Consider the following 18,405-nt stretch of genomic DNA (forward strand, 5'->3'; position numbering starts at 1 on the left):
ATGATCCAGATGGAGGGGGCCATCCACTGCTAGGTTGACAAGATCCACAAACCACAGCCTCCTTGGCCACTCTGGAGCTACCAGGATCACCGTCCCCTGATGAGCCTCTATTCTTCTAAGACCTTGCCCACCAGGGGCCAAGGAGGAAAAACGTTGAGCAGAATGTTGCGGGGCCACGGAAGGACAAAAGCATACACACCTTCCGCCCAGTGTTCTCTTCTGCGACTGAAGAAGCGAGGTGCCTTGGCATTCATCCGAGTCACTATTAAATTCAAGCGGGGAACTCCCCACTGAAGTTAAGAGCTTGAATGCCTCCTCAGATAGTTCCCACTCTCCAGGATCAAGCCGTTGGCAGCTCAGAAAATCTGCCTGAATGTTGTCTACCTCGGCAATGTGAGAAGCCGCTAACCTGGCCAGATTTTGCTCCGCCCAGGCCATGAGCTTGTCCGCTTCCAAGCCACTGGACGGCTCTTTGTTACCCCTTGCCAGTTGATGAACGCTACCGTCTTTGCATTGTCTGACAATACCCACACCAATGGATGAGGGGAAGGAATTTCCGCAAGGCCAATCGCACTGCTCTTGTTTCCAGACGATTGATGGAACATTGCGCCTTCTGTGTCCATTGACCTTGCGCCGCTTGAGATTGGCAAACTGCCCCCCAACTGGAGAGATCGGCATCCGTTGTCACAATGATCCACTGAGGGACTTTCAGATCCACTCCTCGAGACAAATGTTCAGGGAACAGCCACCAATTGAGACTAGACCTGGTGGGTTCCTGGAGCCGCAAGGGAATCTGGAACTCCTCTGATTTGGGATCCCAACGTGATAACAAAGCCCTCTGCAACAGTCTCATATGAGTGAAAGCCCAAGGAACCAACTCCAGTGTAGACTCCATAGAACCAAGCACCTGCACGTAATCCCAGACCCTGGGAACTGGCAGGGACAAGAGGAGACTAACTTGAGACATCAGCTTGTTTATCCATTCCTGCATAAGGAAGTCCTTCTTGATCAGAGTATTGAACCATGCTCCCAAAAAATCCAGGATCTGGGAAGGACACAACTGGCTCTTGTTGGGATTTATGATCCACTCCAGAGAGTGAAGGATCCGCACCACTTTGGCAAACGCCATCTTACATAGTTCCTCTAACTTTGCTAGAATGAGCCAGTCTTCCAAGTAAGAATGAACCAGAATCCCTTCCTGCCGGAGAGCCACTGCCGCCACCACGATCACCTTTGTAAAGGTGCGGGGAGCGGTGGCCAACCTGAACGGTAGGGCCTGAAATTGGTAATGCCTGCCGAGGACCATGAAATGTAGATACCTCTGATGGTCTTTGCAAATCGCTATGTGCAGGTATGCTTCTGTCAAATCGAGGGAAGCCAAAAACTCTCCTCTGACGGAGGCAATGACAGACCGTAGAGTTTCCATGCGAAAACGGGGCACTCAAAGAGCCCTGTTGACTTTCTTTAGGTCCAAAATCGGGCAGAAGTACCCCTCCTTCTTGGGAACCACAAAATAAATTGAATATCTGCCATTTCTTTGCTCGTCCGAAGGAACCGGGATCCCCACTCCTAGATCTATCAACCGATGAAGCGTTTGAGTCGCATGGCGTCATTTCTCCAAGGACCCGCAGGGAGACACCAGAAACAGGTCGTGCAACGGACGAGCAAAATCTAATGCGTAACCGTGCTCTATGATGTTTAGAACCCAATGGTCCGACGTGATTTTGACCCACGCCTCGTAAAAAAAAAAAAAGGGACAGTCTCCCTCTGACAATCGGAATAGAGGAATGGGTTGACGCTATTTCATTGTGAGGGCTTGGTTCCTGCTGCACCCGAAGTGACACCGTCTCGGGCCGGTCTCCGGCATCGAAAGGAATGAGTCCAAGACTGGGGCCTACCTGCTAGCTGTTGCTGGCCAGAGGTGGGTGGTCTAGATGGATGAAATCGGCACTGACCCCGAAAAAGAGGACAGGCAGAACCGTAACCCCTGAAGACTTTGGGCCTATCCTCTGGGAGCTTGTATACCTTATTATCCCCCAAGGATTTAATGAGTTGCTCCAAATCGTCTCCAAAAAGGAATTTCCCTCTAAAGGGAAGCGCACCCAACTGCGACTTAGACGAAGCATCAGCCGATCAATTACGAAGCCACAAAAGTCTGTGGGCCGACACTGTGGAAGCCATCATGCGGGAAGAAGTACAAAGGAGATCAAACAACGCATCAGTGCCATACACCACTGCTGCCTCCAAACGATCCTCCTGCTCCGCCTCCTCCGGAGAAAGCTCCCTGGCACTCAGGAGCTGTTGTACCCACCTGAGGCTCGCGCGTTGCATCAAACTACTGCTAACCGCTGCTCTAACCCCAAGAGCCAACACCTCAAAGATTCTTTTAATAAGAACTTCAAGAAGAGCAGCCCCCCAGTTACTCACCGGTGTAAAAAAGCTCCAGGAAGGAGGGCTGCTAAGTCCCCTGCAAGCCTGCAACCAAGGAAGGGAGCTCAACAGAAACTTCCCCTTGGGAGGCAAAGTGCTCTCTTGTTTAAAAAAAAAAAAAAAAAAACCAAAACTATTCCCGAAGTACCAGGACCATAGGTTCTACCACCTTCATCTGCTGGAGACAGAGAAATACTGAAGGGGGCCGCAGGTGGTGCACCGTACTGACAGAGGGTGCCCTTCAAGTTTTTCTCTGTCTCATCTGCTGAAAGGGAGGCAAAACCCAGCATTCTCACAGGACAAGCAAGATGGTAGTTCTCACATATGGGTGTCATCATCAGGATGGAGCCCAATCAAGGAACACTTTTGTCAAAATTTCTAGAGCTTTGACTGGCACCTACTGGGCATGCCCAGCATAGCACTAACCCTGCATCCAGCAGGGGTCCCCCTTCAGTCTTCTTTTTTCTGCACAGCAGTAGCCACGCGGGTTAAGGAGCTCTCTTGAGGTTCCTGACAGGAATTTTCCTCACGGAACTTCTTCAAAAAATTTCAGCCCATAGGGGTCCCCCCTATCGATATCCATACTCTGCAGTCAAAAGGTAAGCTTTTACCCTAATTGCGATTGATTCCCGTCGAGTTTTGCCTTCGGGGCCTTCCGGCCATCGACCGCACCACGGCTAAATTTTTGTCTGAGTCATGGCGTCGGGTTTTCGTCGGTGCCCCGACTGTACTCTAACAATGTCCATCACTGACCAGCACGGGGTCTGTGTAATGTTTGGGGTCCGAACATGATGTCCTAACTTGCACCAAATGTGCTCAAATGACACTGAAGGGTCATAAGGCTCGTTTAGGGAAAATTGAGTTTCTCTTTTAGGCAAAAACCCCGACTCCATCGATAGCTTGGACTTTGTCCGAGCCGGTACCATCAACCTCTCGCCAGCACCGGGACACCGCTGCTGCCCGCCCGGCGTCGACGATTCCAAAGGTGTCGATTCCCTCCTTGCCTCCGCAAGAAAAAGACAGAGGGGATAATCGTGAAAAGCATCGACACAGTCATCGGAAGGCTCAGTCCGCCGATCCAGGCAAGTCCTTGGCATCGGTATCAACAGAGCCACCGACAAAGAAGCCAAGGAAATGTCTAAAACCATTCCTTTCCAACTTCAGACAGAAGAGGACTCTAGGCACAAGATGCTGGAGGTACTCCAGTTTCTTGATGCTCCAAAGGAAATCATGTCTGTCCCTATTCATGAAATCTTGCTGGATCTCCTGAAGAGAAACTGGGAACACCCATGTTCAGTCCCACCTGTCAACCGCAAGACAGATGCCACCTATCTTGTGCAGTCAGCTCCTGGCTTCCAAAAATCACAGTTGGATCATCACTCTGTGGTAGTTGAATCAGCCCGGAAGAAGGCACGACGTTCAAAACCTCATTCCTCAATACCTCCAGGGAAGGAACAAAAATCTGTGGATGCCTTTGGTAGGCATGTCTTCCATAGCTCAATGCTCATCTCGCATTGCCTCTTACCATTTATACGTGACCCAGTATAACAGGGACCTTTTTAAGAGGATCCAAGATTTCTCTGATTCTTTACCAGAGCAACTCCAGGCTCAACTTCATACTCTGGCCTAGAAAGGTCTGGATGCTGGAAAGCATGAAGTCTGGCTGCGTATAATATCTTTGACACTTCCTTTGCAGTGTCTGCAGCAGGGATTAGTGCAAGAAGATGGGCCTGGCTCAAATCCTCGGACTTAAGACCAGAAGTCCAAGACAGGTTAGCAGATCTACCCTGTGTGGGTGATAATCTCTTTGGGGAAAAGATCAGAGACCGTGGCACAGTTAAAGGACCACCATGAAATGCCATGCCAGCTTTCTTCTGTGCAGTCTGAGTTCCCCTAAGGGAACTTACAGGAGGGACTCTAAGCGGCCTGCCTAGAAGCCAAGGAAATTTTACCCTCCAGCTTCTAGAGGATGCCCTTCCAGACCTTACCAAAAAGATCAATCCAGGCAGACTCTGCCTCAAAAGTCTCAGCCAGCTTCTCAGCCTGGACCAGCGTCAGGGTTTTGACTCCTTCCTAGAGAGTGTAAGCCAACCTCCTCTTCCATCCATACCGGTTGGTGGTCAGCTCTGTCACTTCAACAGCGCTTGGCATACAGTCACCACAGACCAGTGGGTACGGGCAATAGTCACTCAGGGTTACCACCTAAATTTCCTAACTGTTCCAGCGGACTCTTCACCTCTGCTGATGTGGGGGACGTCTGACCACTCTCTCTTGCTCAAACAGGAGGTCTCATCCCTCCTCAAATGCCGAGCAATAGAACCAGTGCCCCTCTCCCAGCAGGGGCAGAGGTTCTATTCCCGATATTTTCTAATACCAAAAAAGTCAGGTGGCGTACGCCCGATACTGGACCTCCGCACCCTAAACAAATTTTTGCAGAGAGAGAAATTCAAAATGGTATCCTTGGGCTCTCTACTTCCTCTTCTACAAAGAGGAGATTGGCTATGCTCTCTAGATCTCCAAGACACTTATACACACAACTCAATTACTCCATCTCATCGCAAGTACCTGCGATTCCTGGTAGGCCCTCGTCACTTCCAGTACTGTGTACTACCATTCGGCCTAGCGTCCACTCCACGAGTATTCACCAAGTGCCTGGTGAATACTCGTGGAGTGTTCACCAGGCTGCTCAGCCTTCCTCAGGAATCAGGGTGTGCATGTTTACCCTTATCTCGACGGTTGGTTGATAAGGGCTCCGACTCAGCAGGGCACACTAACCTCCCTGCATCTCACTAACAACACCCTGATCTCCTTAGGGTTTCTAATCAACTATCCCAAATCCAAGATAGTTCCATCCCAAACCTATCCTTTATATGGGCTGACCTAAACACTATACAGGCGAAAGCCTTCCTCCCCAGGATCCCGCTTTCACCATAGCATCTCTGACGCATCAACTACAGACTCGAGTATCTTCAACTGCTTGTTACTTCCTCATACTGCTGGGTCACATGGCGTCCTCAGTGCATGTCACTCCGATGGCTTGCTTACCCATGAGAGTGATGCAGTGGACCCTAAAATGCCAGTGGATTCAAGCTGGTCAGCCAGTGTCCAGCATTATCCAGGTTACCAAACAGCTCAGTCTGTCACTAGCCTGGTAGATGCACCACTCCAATCTCATTCAAGGCCTTCTATTTCAGGCTCCAGATCATCAAATTACCTTAACAGACGCATCCAACCTCGGGTGGGGTGCACGTGTAGGCGACCTGCTGACTCAGGGAACCTGGTCTCCAGAGGAAGCCAAACACCAGATAAATTTCTGGAGCTACGGGCGATCAGATATGCCCTCAAGGCCGTTCAGGATTGCCTATCAAACAAAGCCATCCTGATTCAAACCGACAATCAGGTTGCGATGTGGTACATCAACAAACAAGGGGGAACGGGCTCCTACCTCCTGTGTCAGGGAGCTGCACAGATATGGGCATGGGCCCTTTCCCACTCGATGTACCGCAGGGCAACCTACTTGCCGGGAGTGGACAATCTTTTGGCGGACAAGCTGAGTCGCACTTTCTATCCGCACGAGTGGTCTCTCAACCCCACGGTAGCGGACACGATATTCCAATGCTGGGGTTACCCTCGCATAGACCTTTTTGCGTCAGTCCACAACCACAAAGTAGACAACTTCTGCTCTTTCATTCGCGGTCACCACTCGCAACCAAGAGATGCCTTTGCCCTCTCCTGGGCCAGCGGTCTCCTTTATGCGTACCCTCCACTTCCTCTCATTTCAAAGATTCTCGTGAAGCTCTGGCAGGACAAGGGATTAATGATAGCTCCCCACTGGCCACGCCAGGCATGGTTTCCAATCCTCCAGGACCTATCAGTATGCTGGCACATTCCTCTGGGGACAGATCCCCTTCTAATAACTCAGAACAAAGGGTACCTGCATCACCCCAACCTCCAGGCTGTGTCTCTGACGGCCTGGATGATGAAAGGTTAATACTCCAACCTCTTAACCTTTCAGAGTCTGTATCCCGAGTCCTGGTGGCTTCACGAAAGCCTTCCACGAGAAGTTCTTATCGCTCTAAGTGGAAGAGTTTACAGTCTGGTGCACTTCCATGTCCATAGACCCCTTCACTTGTTCCACTGCGAGGTTCCTTGACTATCTCTGGCAGAGTTAGGCCTAAACACTTCCTCTATCAGAGTGCATGTTAGTGCAGTGTCTGCGTACCATAAGGGTATAGGAGATGTCTCCATCTCAACACAACTCTTAGTATCACGTTTCATGAGAGGTTTGCTCCATCTAAGACCTCCACTGCTCCCTCCTGCCCCTGCTTGGGACCTTAATGTAGTTTTAGGACGGCTCATGAAATCTCCATTTGAGCCTCTCCACTCCTGTGATCTCCACTATCTTACCTGGAATATGTAGTCTTTCTTCTTGCGATCATGTCCACTCACAGAGTTAGTGAATTGCAGGCATTAGTTACCTACCCGCCTTACACTAAGACTCTGCATGACAGAGTAGTGCTCCGCACCCACCCTACATTTTTACTGAAGGTAGTGTCGAAATTTCATATTAACCAATCTATTATCCGCCTACCTTTTTTCCCAGGCCCCATACAAACCCAGGAGAACAGGCTTTGTATTCCTTAGATTGTAAGCATGCCCTAGTTTTCTATCTATACCGCACGTCAGCCCACAGGAAGTCCACTCATTTATTCGTTTCTTTTGATGCCATCAAACTTGGAAATCCTGTGAGAAAGCAACCCCACTCGTCCTGGTTGGCGGACTTTTTGCTACGAGCAAGCAGGCATTCAGTTACAAGACCTTGTGAAAGCACACTCTATCAGGACCATGGCGATGTCAGTAGCACACCTCCGTTCGGTGCCTCTTGCTGACATTTGTAAGGCTGCAACCTGGAGTTCTCTCCATACATTCGTAGCCCATTATTGCTTAGATAAGGCTGGCAGACAAGATTCCATTTTCGGACAGTCTGTGCTACGCAACTTATTTGCGAACTGAGGTACCAACATCCTTCCACCAACCCGGTAGGGTTCAGGATGTCCTCTACCAAATTCCACCCCAGTTCTTGTGCCTGTTGCACGTCTTTGGGTACATATGGTGCATTGCTCGGGCATCCTCAGCTCTGTACTCACCCATATGTGAGGACTACCACCCTGCTTGTCCTGTGAGAAAGCAGAGTTCCTTACCTGTAACAGGTGTTCTCACAGGACAGCAGGATGTTAGTCCTCACGAAACCCGCTTGCCACCCCGCGGTGTTGGGTTCGTTTACGTTTTCTTATTTTATTTTTTTGCACGTACTTTTTACTATAAGATGAGACTGAAGGGGGACCCCTGCTGGATGCAGGGTTGGTGCTATGCTGGGCATGCCCAGTAGGTGCCAGTCAGAGTTCTAGAAACCTTGACAAAAGTGTTCTGTGATTTGGCTCCATCCTGATGATGTCACCCAAATGTGAGGACTAACATCCTGTGAGAATACCTGTTACATGTAAGCACCTCTGCTGTCTGGATTGATCCGGGTACATACAGGGAATCAAAGTTTTAGGGTTTTGTTTTTTTTTAATTGAATGATTCTGTGTATGTTTACTAAGCTTCTGCCTAAGATAGTTTCAGCCTTCCACCTTAAAACAATCATACTCCCAACATTTTTTCCCAGGTCACATCCCTTGCACAGTTTGGATTGCAAAAGAGCCTGAGATGGTCTTAAGCCCTTAGAAAATCCACCTAACTTTTTATTTCTTTTGATCCCAACAGATCTGGAATTGCTGCAACCCAAATGCATGATTTCTAATTGGATAGCAAAACGTATCTCTTTCTGTTATGCCCAGACAGACCTAACTCTGCAAGGGCACATGAAAGCTAATAGTTTCAGAGCCATGGCAGTGTTGCTGGCCCCACTTGAACCTCCATGGAAGAGATATGCACAGCTGCGACATGGAGTTCAGTCTACATATTCACATCTCATTACTGTTTTGGATAGGAACTCCTGGAGTGACAGTATGTTTGGTCAGTCTGTCCTGTAAGGTCTTTGATGTTTAGAATCCAACTCCATCCTCATAGGGTCTGATTTTATTATTTACAGAATAATAAAAAACAAAAAAGCTTAACATTTAAAAAAAAAAATATATATATATACGGTATATATATATATATATATATATATAGCCTGTTGCCAACAAAAACACAATGTTGGACCACTGGCATGTTTATCCCTTTTTTTGTTTTGATGGCAACATGTTGCTAGGAATTGCCATATGTGAGGACAATATATCCTACTTGTCCTCCAAGAAATCAGAGTTGCTTACTTTGTATTCTCTGACTGTAAGATCTTTAATTCCCGTGAAACCCACCTGCCTTCCTTAGTAGTTGGTTCCTTCATTTTATATCTAAATACCAAACTGGGAGGGACCCACACAGACACCATGATGCAGGAAGTCCCACACATGCTCAATAGAGCATGTCAAAGAGCTTTTAGAGCCTTAGAGTCTCTGCTTCAGTCCAGGCTCTGTTGGATGATGTCATCATGCGTGAAGATTAAGTATCCTGCTATCCTTGGAGAATACCTGTTTCAGATAAGCAGCTCTGCTTTCCTGACCATGAGTACTATGTGTTGTAGTGTAGCAAGACCCTGGTGTATTTTTGTTCTTACCATATGAATCCTGTTCTTACAGGTATACTGTTTGAGGTAAAGCGTGTGGAGTTTGCAGATACACCACCTCTGTTCTGCGTCTGGGTGGTTAGAGACTTCATTCATAGCAGGAGAGAGGCAGCAGCAAGGACTCAACTCCTGCTCTCCAGTTTAAGTAGCTCCTCCCAATCCATTGCAGAGCCCTCTTCACTCAGCCTAGGAGAGGTTGGTATTTAAGAATAGTAATTGTGACAGTTAATGTATTTTCCAGCCATTTTCCAAGAGTAAAAAAAGAAACAGCATGTGAAAAGTATAAAGTTCTATAACTTAGACTAAAACTTGTCAGGCAAGTGATGTTGGTTAAACCCTTTGCTCACTATCAGAGCAGAAGCTATGGCTATTAGTGCAATGCTAATGGTAGCACCTTGTGCAGAGCAAGATCAAGAGGAAACTCTCATGACATTTTGGTTCCTGAACATACCCAGATCAGTCCAGAAAAGTGGGTTGTGTATCCCTACCAGCAGGTGGAGTCAGAACAATTAGAACTTTGGGCACTGCTATAAAACGAGAGTGCCACCTGCAGTCACTTAGTATTTCTCTGATTCCAGCAGGTGATACAGATGCACACTGCAGTCTTTAATTATATTTTTTATTTAGTTAGTTTGAATTTAATTTTTTGGTTTACTGTCACTTCCTGAGGTGTTAGGTGCCTTCGTGGGCCATCCCTCAGTAGAAGGCATCTGGGGAATTTGGATATTCCTGTCAGGGTTTCGCCCGTCACAGTTCGGCATCTGACGACCAGGGGCTCCTGGCTACTCGCCACAGTCTCTGCTATAGCTGCTCCCTTGTCTCCTGCAACAGCTTTTCTCTGGGTCTTGGTAAAGTTTAATTAAAAAAAAAAAAAAAAAAAGAGCTGTTTTCACTACGGCTGACTGAAAGTCTTCAGTGCTGAGGTAAGGAGAGGTGCAGGAGGGACTAGGTCTTTTAAAGCCGGCCAGGGAAGCTGTCAGCAGTGTTCCCCCTCAGCTCCCGGGGCTTCGGTCATTTTCTGAGGGCAAGGGTGAGTTTTTCTCTGTGTGTCTCGTTTACTCACCGCTTCCCTCCTGGGGGCCTTGCGATTCCACTATAGACAGGCTCCTTTCCCGTGGCACGGCTGCGCGTGTTTTTGTTTTTTTTGTCCTCAGCTGGTAGTCTCTTAGCCTGCAGCACGAAAAGTTTGTTTTTCCAGCCCTGCCTGACTGAAATTTTCTCCGCATCGTGGCACCGAGCGTGTCTTTTTTATTCGCGCCCTTTTCTATTTCACTTCAGACTACTGGCACGCTGCTGCAGATGGGACCGAAAACAGAATCGTAGGCCTGCCATGCATGTGGGTCACGCGGCCAGGCATTAGATGTGTTCCCCGTGGTTAGAGGGCTCTTCAGAGCTTCTTGCCTCCTCCCTTGGGGAGGGAACGTCTGTCTCGCCTTTGGCTTCGCGGGAAGAGGATTCTCTGCCTATTCTAGCCCCGGTGAGGGAAGACCTTACCAGGGGAAATGATATCACCCCAGCTGACTCTCCAGTGGGGGAGGAGGACCCGGAGGTGTTTTCCACAGAATTTGTCCTCCTTATGCACCAGGCTTTCCTGGCAAGGAAACGCTCAGCGGTAAAGCGGCCCGGTCTCCTGGGGGCAGGTTCAGACCCGCCTGAGAAAAGAGGTCGGGGTACGGACCCTCGTCAATGCCTCCCTGATCAGGCTCACCCCACAGGGGATTCTCCCCAGGGTACGCGAAATCCTATCCCGGGATCTGGGGCGACGCCGGCTTCTGAGGTAGTAGGGGCGGCAGACTCGGATCCGCGGCCAGATCCGGCTGATGTGGAATACTGATGATCCGGATGAGCCCGATGACCCTCCTGCGGATGGGGATGACCCCAGCATGGTGCGTTTGTTCAAGCAAGATGAGTTAAGACACCTTATTCCCCAGGTCCTTGAAGTTCTGGGATTTAAGGTTCCTCAAGAAGAGTCTGACAACGAGGGCGTCAATTCAGTCCTCGACGGCATTAGGTGTCCCACAACATCTTTTCCTCTACCTAAGAAGGTTTGCAAACTAGTGACCCGGGAGTGGGAGACTCCGATTTCCGGCTTGAAGGTGGGAAGAGCTATGGAGAAACTGTACCTGTTATCGTCTGATGCTTTGGATTTACTGAAGATTTCAAAGGTGGACGCCGCGGTCTCGGCAGTCACGAAAAAGAGCACTATCCCAGTTGCTGGGGCAGCTGCCCTTAACGATATGCAGGACTGCAAGCTGGAGATCCAGTTGAAGTGAGCATTTGAGGTGCCGCGCTAAGCCTTCGGGTGGCGGTTTGCGCTAGCCTCATGCAGAGAGCCTGTCTGTGTTGGGTCCAGGAGTCGGCTGCCGGGGCCGGTACGGCCCCGGCAGCCGACTCCTGGACCCAACACAGACAGAGCTTCTAGGCTCTGCAGTCCGCCCGCCTAGAAGCAGGCATCGCTTATGTTGCAGATGCTTTGAATGATCTGGTGAGGACCTCGGCGAGAGGCGTGGTGTCCATGATGTCAACGCGGCGTCTCCTCTGGCTGCAAAATTGGGCAGCGGATTTGTACTCCAAGTCCCAGCTTTATAATCTACCCTTTAAGGGCAAGCTCCTGTTTGGGGAGGATCTGGATCAGCTGGTAAAGCTGCTTGCCGAATCCAAGGGCAATCTGTTGCCGGAAGATAAAAGATCTTCTAAGAGAGCCTTCCCTCCTTGAACTACGTTTCGGGACTCTCGCCGCTTCAGAGCGGGTAGATAGTCCGCACCTCCTGCTTCTAAACCTGCTGCAGGGCGCCAGCAATCCTTTCGAGGGGGTTGCCGGCCCGGAAGAGATTCGGGACATCTTAGTGCAGGAAGTAATAAAAAACCCCAATGAAGCCACGGGCACCCATTCCGTCGTCGAAGCTGTCTGAGGCAGATTATCCAACTTTTACACGGAATGGGCAAGAATTACATCAGACCTCTGGGTCTTAGTGATCAAAGACGGGTATGCACTGGAGTTCTTGCGCCCAGTCCGGGAGGTTTTTGTGGAGTCCCGAGTGGCATCAAGAGTCAAGCGAGACGGTCCGGGTGACTCTACAACAACTTCTCGAGCTCAAAGCTATTGTCCCAGTTCCGGAGGCTCAACAGGGACGAGGTTGGTACTCCGTGTACTTTGTGGTCCCCAAGAAGGAGGGCACGTTTCGGCCCATTCTCGATCTGCAGAAGGTGAACCGTTGCCTTCGGGTTCCTCGTTTTCGTATGGAAACCCTGAGGGCAACGATAGCCGCGGTTCAAAAAGGGGAGTTTCTTTCTTCTCTGGACCTTACAGAGGCGTATTTACACATTCCGATCCGGCTGAATCACCAGAAGTTTCTGCGGTTCAAGGTCTTGGGACGACACTTCCAATTTCGAGCCCTCCCATTTGGTCTCGCAACAGCTCCTCGCACGTTCACCAAAGTGATGGTGATGGTGGCGGTGGCCTTCCTTCGTCAGGAGGGAATCTTGGTCCACCCATACCTGGACGACTGGTTGATTCATGCAAAGTCTCGGGAGGACTGCAAGAGATCGGTGCACATGCTGATGTTCACATTGTAATCCCTAGGTTGGGTAATCAATGTGCAGAAGAGTCACCTGGAACCCACTCAGAAGTTGATTTATTTCGGAGCACAATTCAATACCTTGCTGGGCAAAGTGTTTCTAGCGGCAGACTGAATAGGGAAGTTGCAGGAACAAATATATTCCCATCTTCAAAGGAGCAATCCCACATGGGCTCCATGGCTTCAACCTTGGACATGGTTCCTTGGGTGTTCACTCTTACGACCTTTACAGCATGCACTTTTGTCTCGCTGGAGCCCGGTGTTGGAGCAATTCCATCTACCAATGCCACTACTTACGGAATCCAGAGCCAATCTGTCATGGTGGCTGTCACTGCACAATCTGGAACGGGGGGTGGATTTGGACACTCCGAATTGGCTGATAATCTCCACCGATGCCAGCCTCCCAGGTTGGGGGGCGGTGTGTGCAGACAGGTCCGCCCAAAGATCTGGTCCATAAACCGGCTCGAGACCAGGGCGTTTCTTCCCTGGAACCAGGGCAGAATGGTGCGAGTCTTCTCGGAGAATACGACAATGGTGGCGTACATCAACCGGCAAGACGGGACTCGAAGTCCCGCTGTAGCACTGGAGGCACGTCTTCTGTTCACCTGGGCGGAGCGCCATCTTGAGGGCGTTGCCGCATCCCATGTCGCAGGAGTAGAGAATGTGCAAGCCGATTATCTCAGCCATCAGCAACTAGTCCCAGGGGAATGGGAGCTATCTCTCGAGGCGTGGAATCTTTTGCGCCAGATGGGGAACTCTTCAGCTGAATCTGATGGCAATGCAGGCGAACGCAAAAACAGTTCGTTTTTTCAGCCGTCACTGAGAACAGGGCTCGGTGGGTGTAGACGCTTTCGTGTGTCCTTGGGCCACGGGGATTCTTCTGTATGTCTTCCCACCCTGATCCCTCATAAGTCGGCTTCTCCGCATAGAGCAACACCCGAGAAGGGTGATTCTGGTGGCGCCGGAGTGGCCACGTTGTCCATGGTTCGCGGATCTGGTACGCTTGGCTCTAGAGGGTCCACTACAGCTGGCTCATCTAACGCATCTGCTCCGTCAGGGGCCCATATTTTCAGATCGGGAGGATTGCTTCTCTCGCGCTGCTTGGCTTTTGAGAGGCGACGTTTATGCTTGAGGGGTTATTCAGAAGTCATTTCCACCCTCCTACAGGCGAGATGTCCAGCCACTTCTATGGTCTATGTGAGAGTTTGGAAGCTTTTTGAGATGTGGTGTCATCCGCATTCCTGCGACCCTTTAGCGGTGCATGTTCCTCGTGTGCTTGACTTTCTGCAACAGGGTCTCGTTAAGGTCTTGGCGTTCAATTCCTTTTGTGTACAAGTTGCAGCTCTAGGTGCCTTGAGGGGAAACTTTGACGGCTGTTCGCTGGCAGCGCATCCGGATAATGTTCTGTTTCTTAAGGGGGTCAAACATTTGCGCATTTGCGCCCTCCCATCCATTTGGTGTGTCTGGATTGGAGTTTGAATTTACTCCTGCGAGTTCTATGTGGCGCTCCTTTCGAGCGTCTTTGTGGAGTTTCCCTGAAAGATCTGACTTTGAAAACGGTTTTTTTGGTGGCCATTTGCTTGGCCCGTCGGATCTGAGTTGCAGGCGCTGTCTTGTCAGGATCCTTTTCTTCGGATTTATGGCGATCGGGTATCATTACGTATGGTTCCGTCCTTTGTCCCTAGGTGGTTTCAGCCTTTCACGTCAATCAAACTGTGGAGCTTCCGGGGTTCCCTAACTGGTCCTGGGAGTCTTCTCAGAACAGAGACCTTCATCATTTGGACGTGCGGCGCGCCTTATTGCGTTATCTGGAGGTTACTAATGACTTCTGACGTTCCGGTCATTTGTTCGTTCTCTTTGGTGACCCAAAGAAGGGGGACAAAGCATCAAAGGCGACCATATCTCGGAGGATTAAGGAAGCCATTTGTGCGGCATACGTAGCCCGAGGGCGTCAGGTGCCTTTGGGTCTCAGAGCTCATTCCACTAGGGCTCAGGCTACCTCCTGGGCAGAGTGTCAGTTACTGTCGCCTCAGGAGATCTGTAGGGTGGCGGTGTAGTCGTCTCTTCACATTTTTACGAAACATTACCAATTGGACGTTAAGGCTTCTGATGAACCGTCCTTCGGGGAGAGTGTGCTTCGTGCGGGTCTTTCGGGTTCCTGCCCAGTGTAGGGTGGCTTGGGTACATCCCACTTTTCTGGACTGATCTGGGTATGTTCAGGAAATGAAAATTGGTTCTTACCTGCTAATTTTCGTTCCTGTAATACCACAGATCAGTCCAGAGGCCCACCCCTTTCTTCAGATACCAAAAGACTGTCTTGGTCAGAACCTGCTTAAGTTTTTGTTTTTTTTTTTGTTTTTTTTTATTGTTGAAGCTCCTTTTTTGCAGACATGATTCATGGAGCAGTTTTTAGCAGTTGTTCGGTCTGGTTTTTGCCAGCGGCGAAGTGGTAGTCCAGAAATTTTGGTTGGGTGCTACCCTTCATTTTTTAGTTCTGTTAGCATGGGCTTGGGTACAGGTCAGTACTGAGTGACTGCAGGTGGCACTCTTGTTATGTAGCAGTGCCCAAAGTTCTAATTGTTCTCTGACTCCACCTGCTGGTAGGGATACACAACCCACTTTTCTGGACTGATCTGTGGTATTACAGGAACGAAAATTAGCAGGTAAGAACTAATTTTCATATCATACCCTCCTCTTTAATTATTTTGGTATTTAAATAATTCTCTCAACCAGAGCATTGTATAACAAATTACAAATAGGTACAATGATGTGTCCGAATAAGGATCTCAGATACCCTTTCAGCATCCTTTTCTGCTGTTTTTAAAGAGACAGAATCACACACTCTTCAAGAGATTGCAATATTCATTATGTTTTTAAGCATTTAGTAGACCCCAGGTGAATCAGCATGACATTCTCACTATCTACCCATGCCCCTCCTTTCATTGATTCCTTATCTGCATGTCTTGTTATAGAGGTACACTGTTTATCAGTGGCATGTGGTGACATTCACAATAGAGGATTCAGTACATGTGCCAAATATCAGTGTAATGTCTAACCTTAACCTCCCACACCATCACTTAATTTATGCTGTACACCCATCCCCATGCAGATGTTGCCTTCTACACTGCAGCCCATGTTCCCCCAAGTAGCACAGAATAAACATTTTTTTGTAACTTCTGTCTAGTGTTTTCTTTACACTGCAGCCAGGGTCCTCACAGCTTTTGAGTGAGATGGTGGCCCCTTAAGTATGGGAAGATCTGCGGGCTAGAAAGGCCTGATGCTTTTATGTTTTAATTATTTTTTTTGCTGTGGCCAGAGGATAAGGCTAGCAAGTAGCATAGGAACCCTGAAGGAGCCAAGAGGCATTCAGCCAGCAGTGAGGCAGCTGCGGGAAGTCTGCGGGCTACCTCCTATTGCAGAGGGAGGGCCAGTGTAAGGGGAGGCAACAGGAGTGTTTCCCACCGCTACCACGGAGATAGGGTTGGGAATCTGAGCCAGAAAACAGGCACCTAGAGCTGCTCCTGCCGCAGATACAACTGGGCAAAAGTAGCAGAGCGCCTCAGGGGAAGCTCCTGCTATAGAGAAGAATTGCTGTAGAGCTGGTGATGGTTACAGAGGCTCTGCAGGCATGGGGCCATTGCAAACACCACCAATCACATGGTTGTTCAAGCTGGCTTCCTGGGGTATGCCTGAAACCCCAATGCCAATCTACCCCATAGAAAAAATGAAAGAAAAAAGTAAAGACTACTATCAATGTTTTCATCCATCTGGGGACCAACTACCTTGCTAGAAACCATATCCAAGCAGTAAAGAAAGATTTCCAGTGTCTGGGGAAGGAGATTAAACCCATGGTAAAGAATATTGCCTTTTTTGAAACATTACCTGTTCATGGAAAGGGAAGGGAAATGAGCCAAATAGAAAATTTCAATACATAGTGTAAAGAAAGTGGATTTGGATATATTGGAGCCTGGGGTCGGGTATAGAGCAGTAAAAGACTAAACAATAAGGATGGCCTACATTTGACAGTAGCAGGAAAGAAGATCATAAGTGAGAAATTCCAGTCATACATCATCAGGCATTTAAACTACAGGATTGGGGGTGGCAGAAGGTAGCCAATGAAACTGGAATACTACCCCAAGCATTACAGGAAGCGAGAGAAGATAATAAAATCAACCAGCTCTGCATGCCATGCTTAAGCAAAGGAGCAGAAAAGGTATTTTGTGAAGATAAGCAAACCACGGGAGGAAAGTTGCAAAGTTATGACCACAAATGCTCATAACCTGGGCAACAAAATTCCAGATCTGCAAGCCTTAATGGTGGAGGCGGACTTGGACATTGTTGCCATTATGGAGACCTGGTTCAAGGAGTCTCATGACTGGGAATCGGCCATTCTGGGCTATACATTTTTAAGAAAGGACAGAAAAGGGGAGGACTAGCACTTTATGTCAAAAGCAATATCAATGCATCCAAAATGCAAGGGACATGGGGAGGAGAGGAAGCATTATGGGCTATCCTAAAACAAAACAATGATGCTTTTAATTACACTTCATGGTCTACAGGCCTTCAGCCCAAACTGAAGACCTGGATCAAAATATAGTGAAAGACCATCCAAAAGGTGGGAAAGAAGGGAGAAGTATAGATCGTTTGAGATTTTAATCTGCAAGATGTGGATTGACGTATACCTTCTGCAGAACCTGCAAGTAGAGAGATAGTGGATGCTCTTCAAGGGACTCTGCTCAAACATATAGTAATGGAACCCATGATGGAGCATGTGATACTCGACCTAGTGCTCACTAATGGGGATAATGTCTCTAATGTCTGGACAGGTGTCCACTTGAGCACCAGTGATCATCAGACAGTATGGTCTGATATCGGAAATAAGATACAGAGAAGTCACACAAAGACCCATGTTCTGAATTTCAAAAATATGGACTTTGACAAAATGGGGAAGTACCTGGAGAAAATGGTGGAACAGTGGACCAAATTAAAAGGCGCTATTACAAAGGCAACAAATCTATATGTTAGAAAAGTAAACAAATATACAAGGAAAATGAAACCAATTTGGTTCTCAAAGGAGATGGCTGAAAAAATAAAGGCAAAAAGAACATTGTTCAGGAAGTATAAATAATCCCAAAAAGAGGAACACAGGGAAGAATGCCTGGTAAAATTAAGGGAGATGAAGACAGAAATCAGGAAAGCAAAAGGTCAGGCGGAAGAAAAGATTGCCAAAGAGAAAAAAAGATATGATAAAACATTTTTTTCAGATATATCAGAGAAGGAAGGCCCGAAGTGGTATAGTGACATTGAAAGGTGACAAGAAACAAGGTGTAGACAGATGAAGAAATAGAACTGAAGTATTTGTTTAATATTTCTGCTATGTTCATTAAAGAAGACCCTGGAGAAGGACTGTTGCTGGTTGACAAGACGGTAGATGCAAATGGGCTAGACACAACTCCTTTTAGAGAAAATGTATGGGAAGAGCTAAGAAAACTGAAAGTGGACAAGGCCATGGGGCCAATTGATGTACATCCCAGGATACTATGGGAGCTCAGAGAAATCCTGGCGGGTCTGCTGAAAGACCTGTTCAATAGATCCCTGGAAATGGAAGTGGTGCCACAAGATTTGAGAAGAGCGGTTGTGGTCCCGCTTCACAAGAGTGGTAGCAGAGAGGAGGCTGGAAACTACAGCCAGTTAGCCTCACCTCGGAGATGGAAAAATTAATGGAGA

The 18,405-nt window shown here is 48.5% G+C and overlaps 1 protein-coding gene across 6 annotated transcripts in view; it reads left to right on the plus strand.

Annotated features, from left to right (window-relative positions):
- The window catches only part of PASK (PAS domain containing serine/threonine kinase), a 266,283-nt gene that overhangs the window by 156,025 nt on the left and 91,853 nt on the right, over window positions 1–18,405 (plus strand). For all 6 annotated transcript variants that reach the window (XM_029615600.1, XM_029615604.1, XM_029615605.1 and 3 more), the window contains one exon: window positions 9,114–9,295. In XM_029615600.1, the coding sequence (XP_029471460.1) occupies window positions 9,114–9,295 (182 nt within the window). The remainder of the gene's footprint in view (window positions 1–9,113; window positions 9,296–18,405) is intronic.

The sequence above is a fragment of the Rhinatrema bivittatum genome, chromosome 9, assembly GCF_901001135.1.
Source record: "Rhinatrema bivittatum chromosome 9, aRhiBiv1.1, whole genome shotgun sequence".
Lineage (NCBI taxonomy): Eukaryota > Metazoa > Chordata > Amphibia > Gymnophiona > Rhinatrematidae > Rhinatrema > Rhinatrema bivittatum.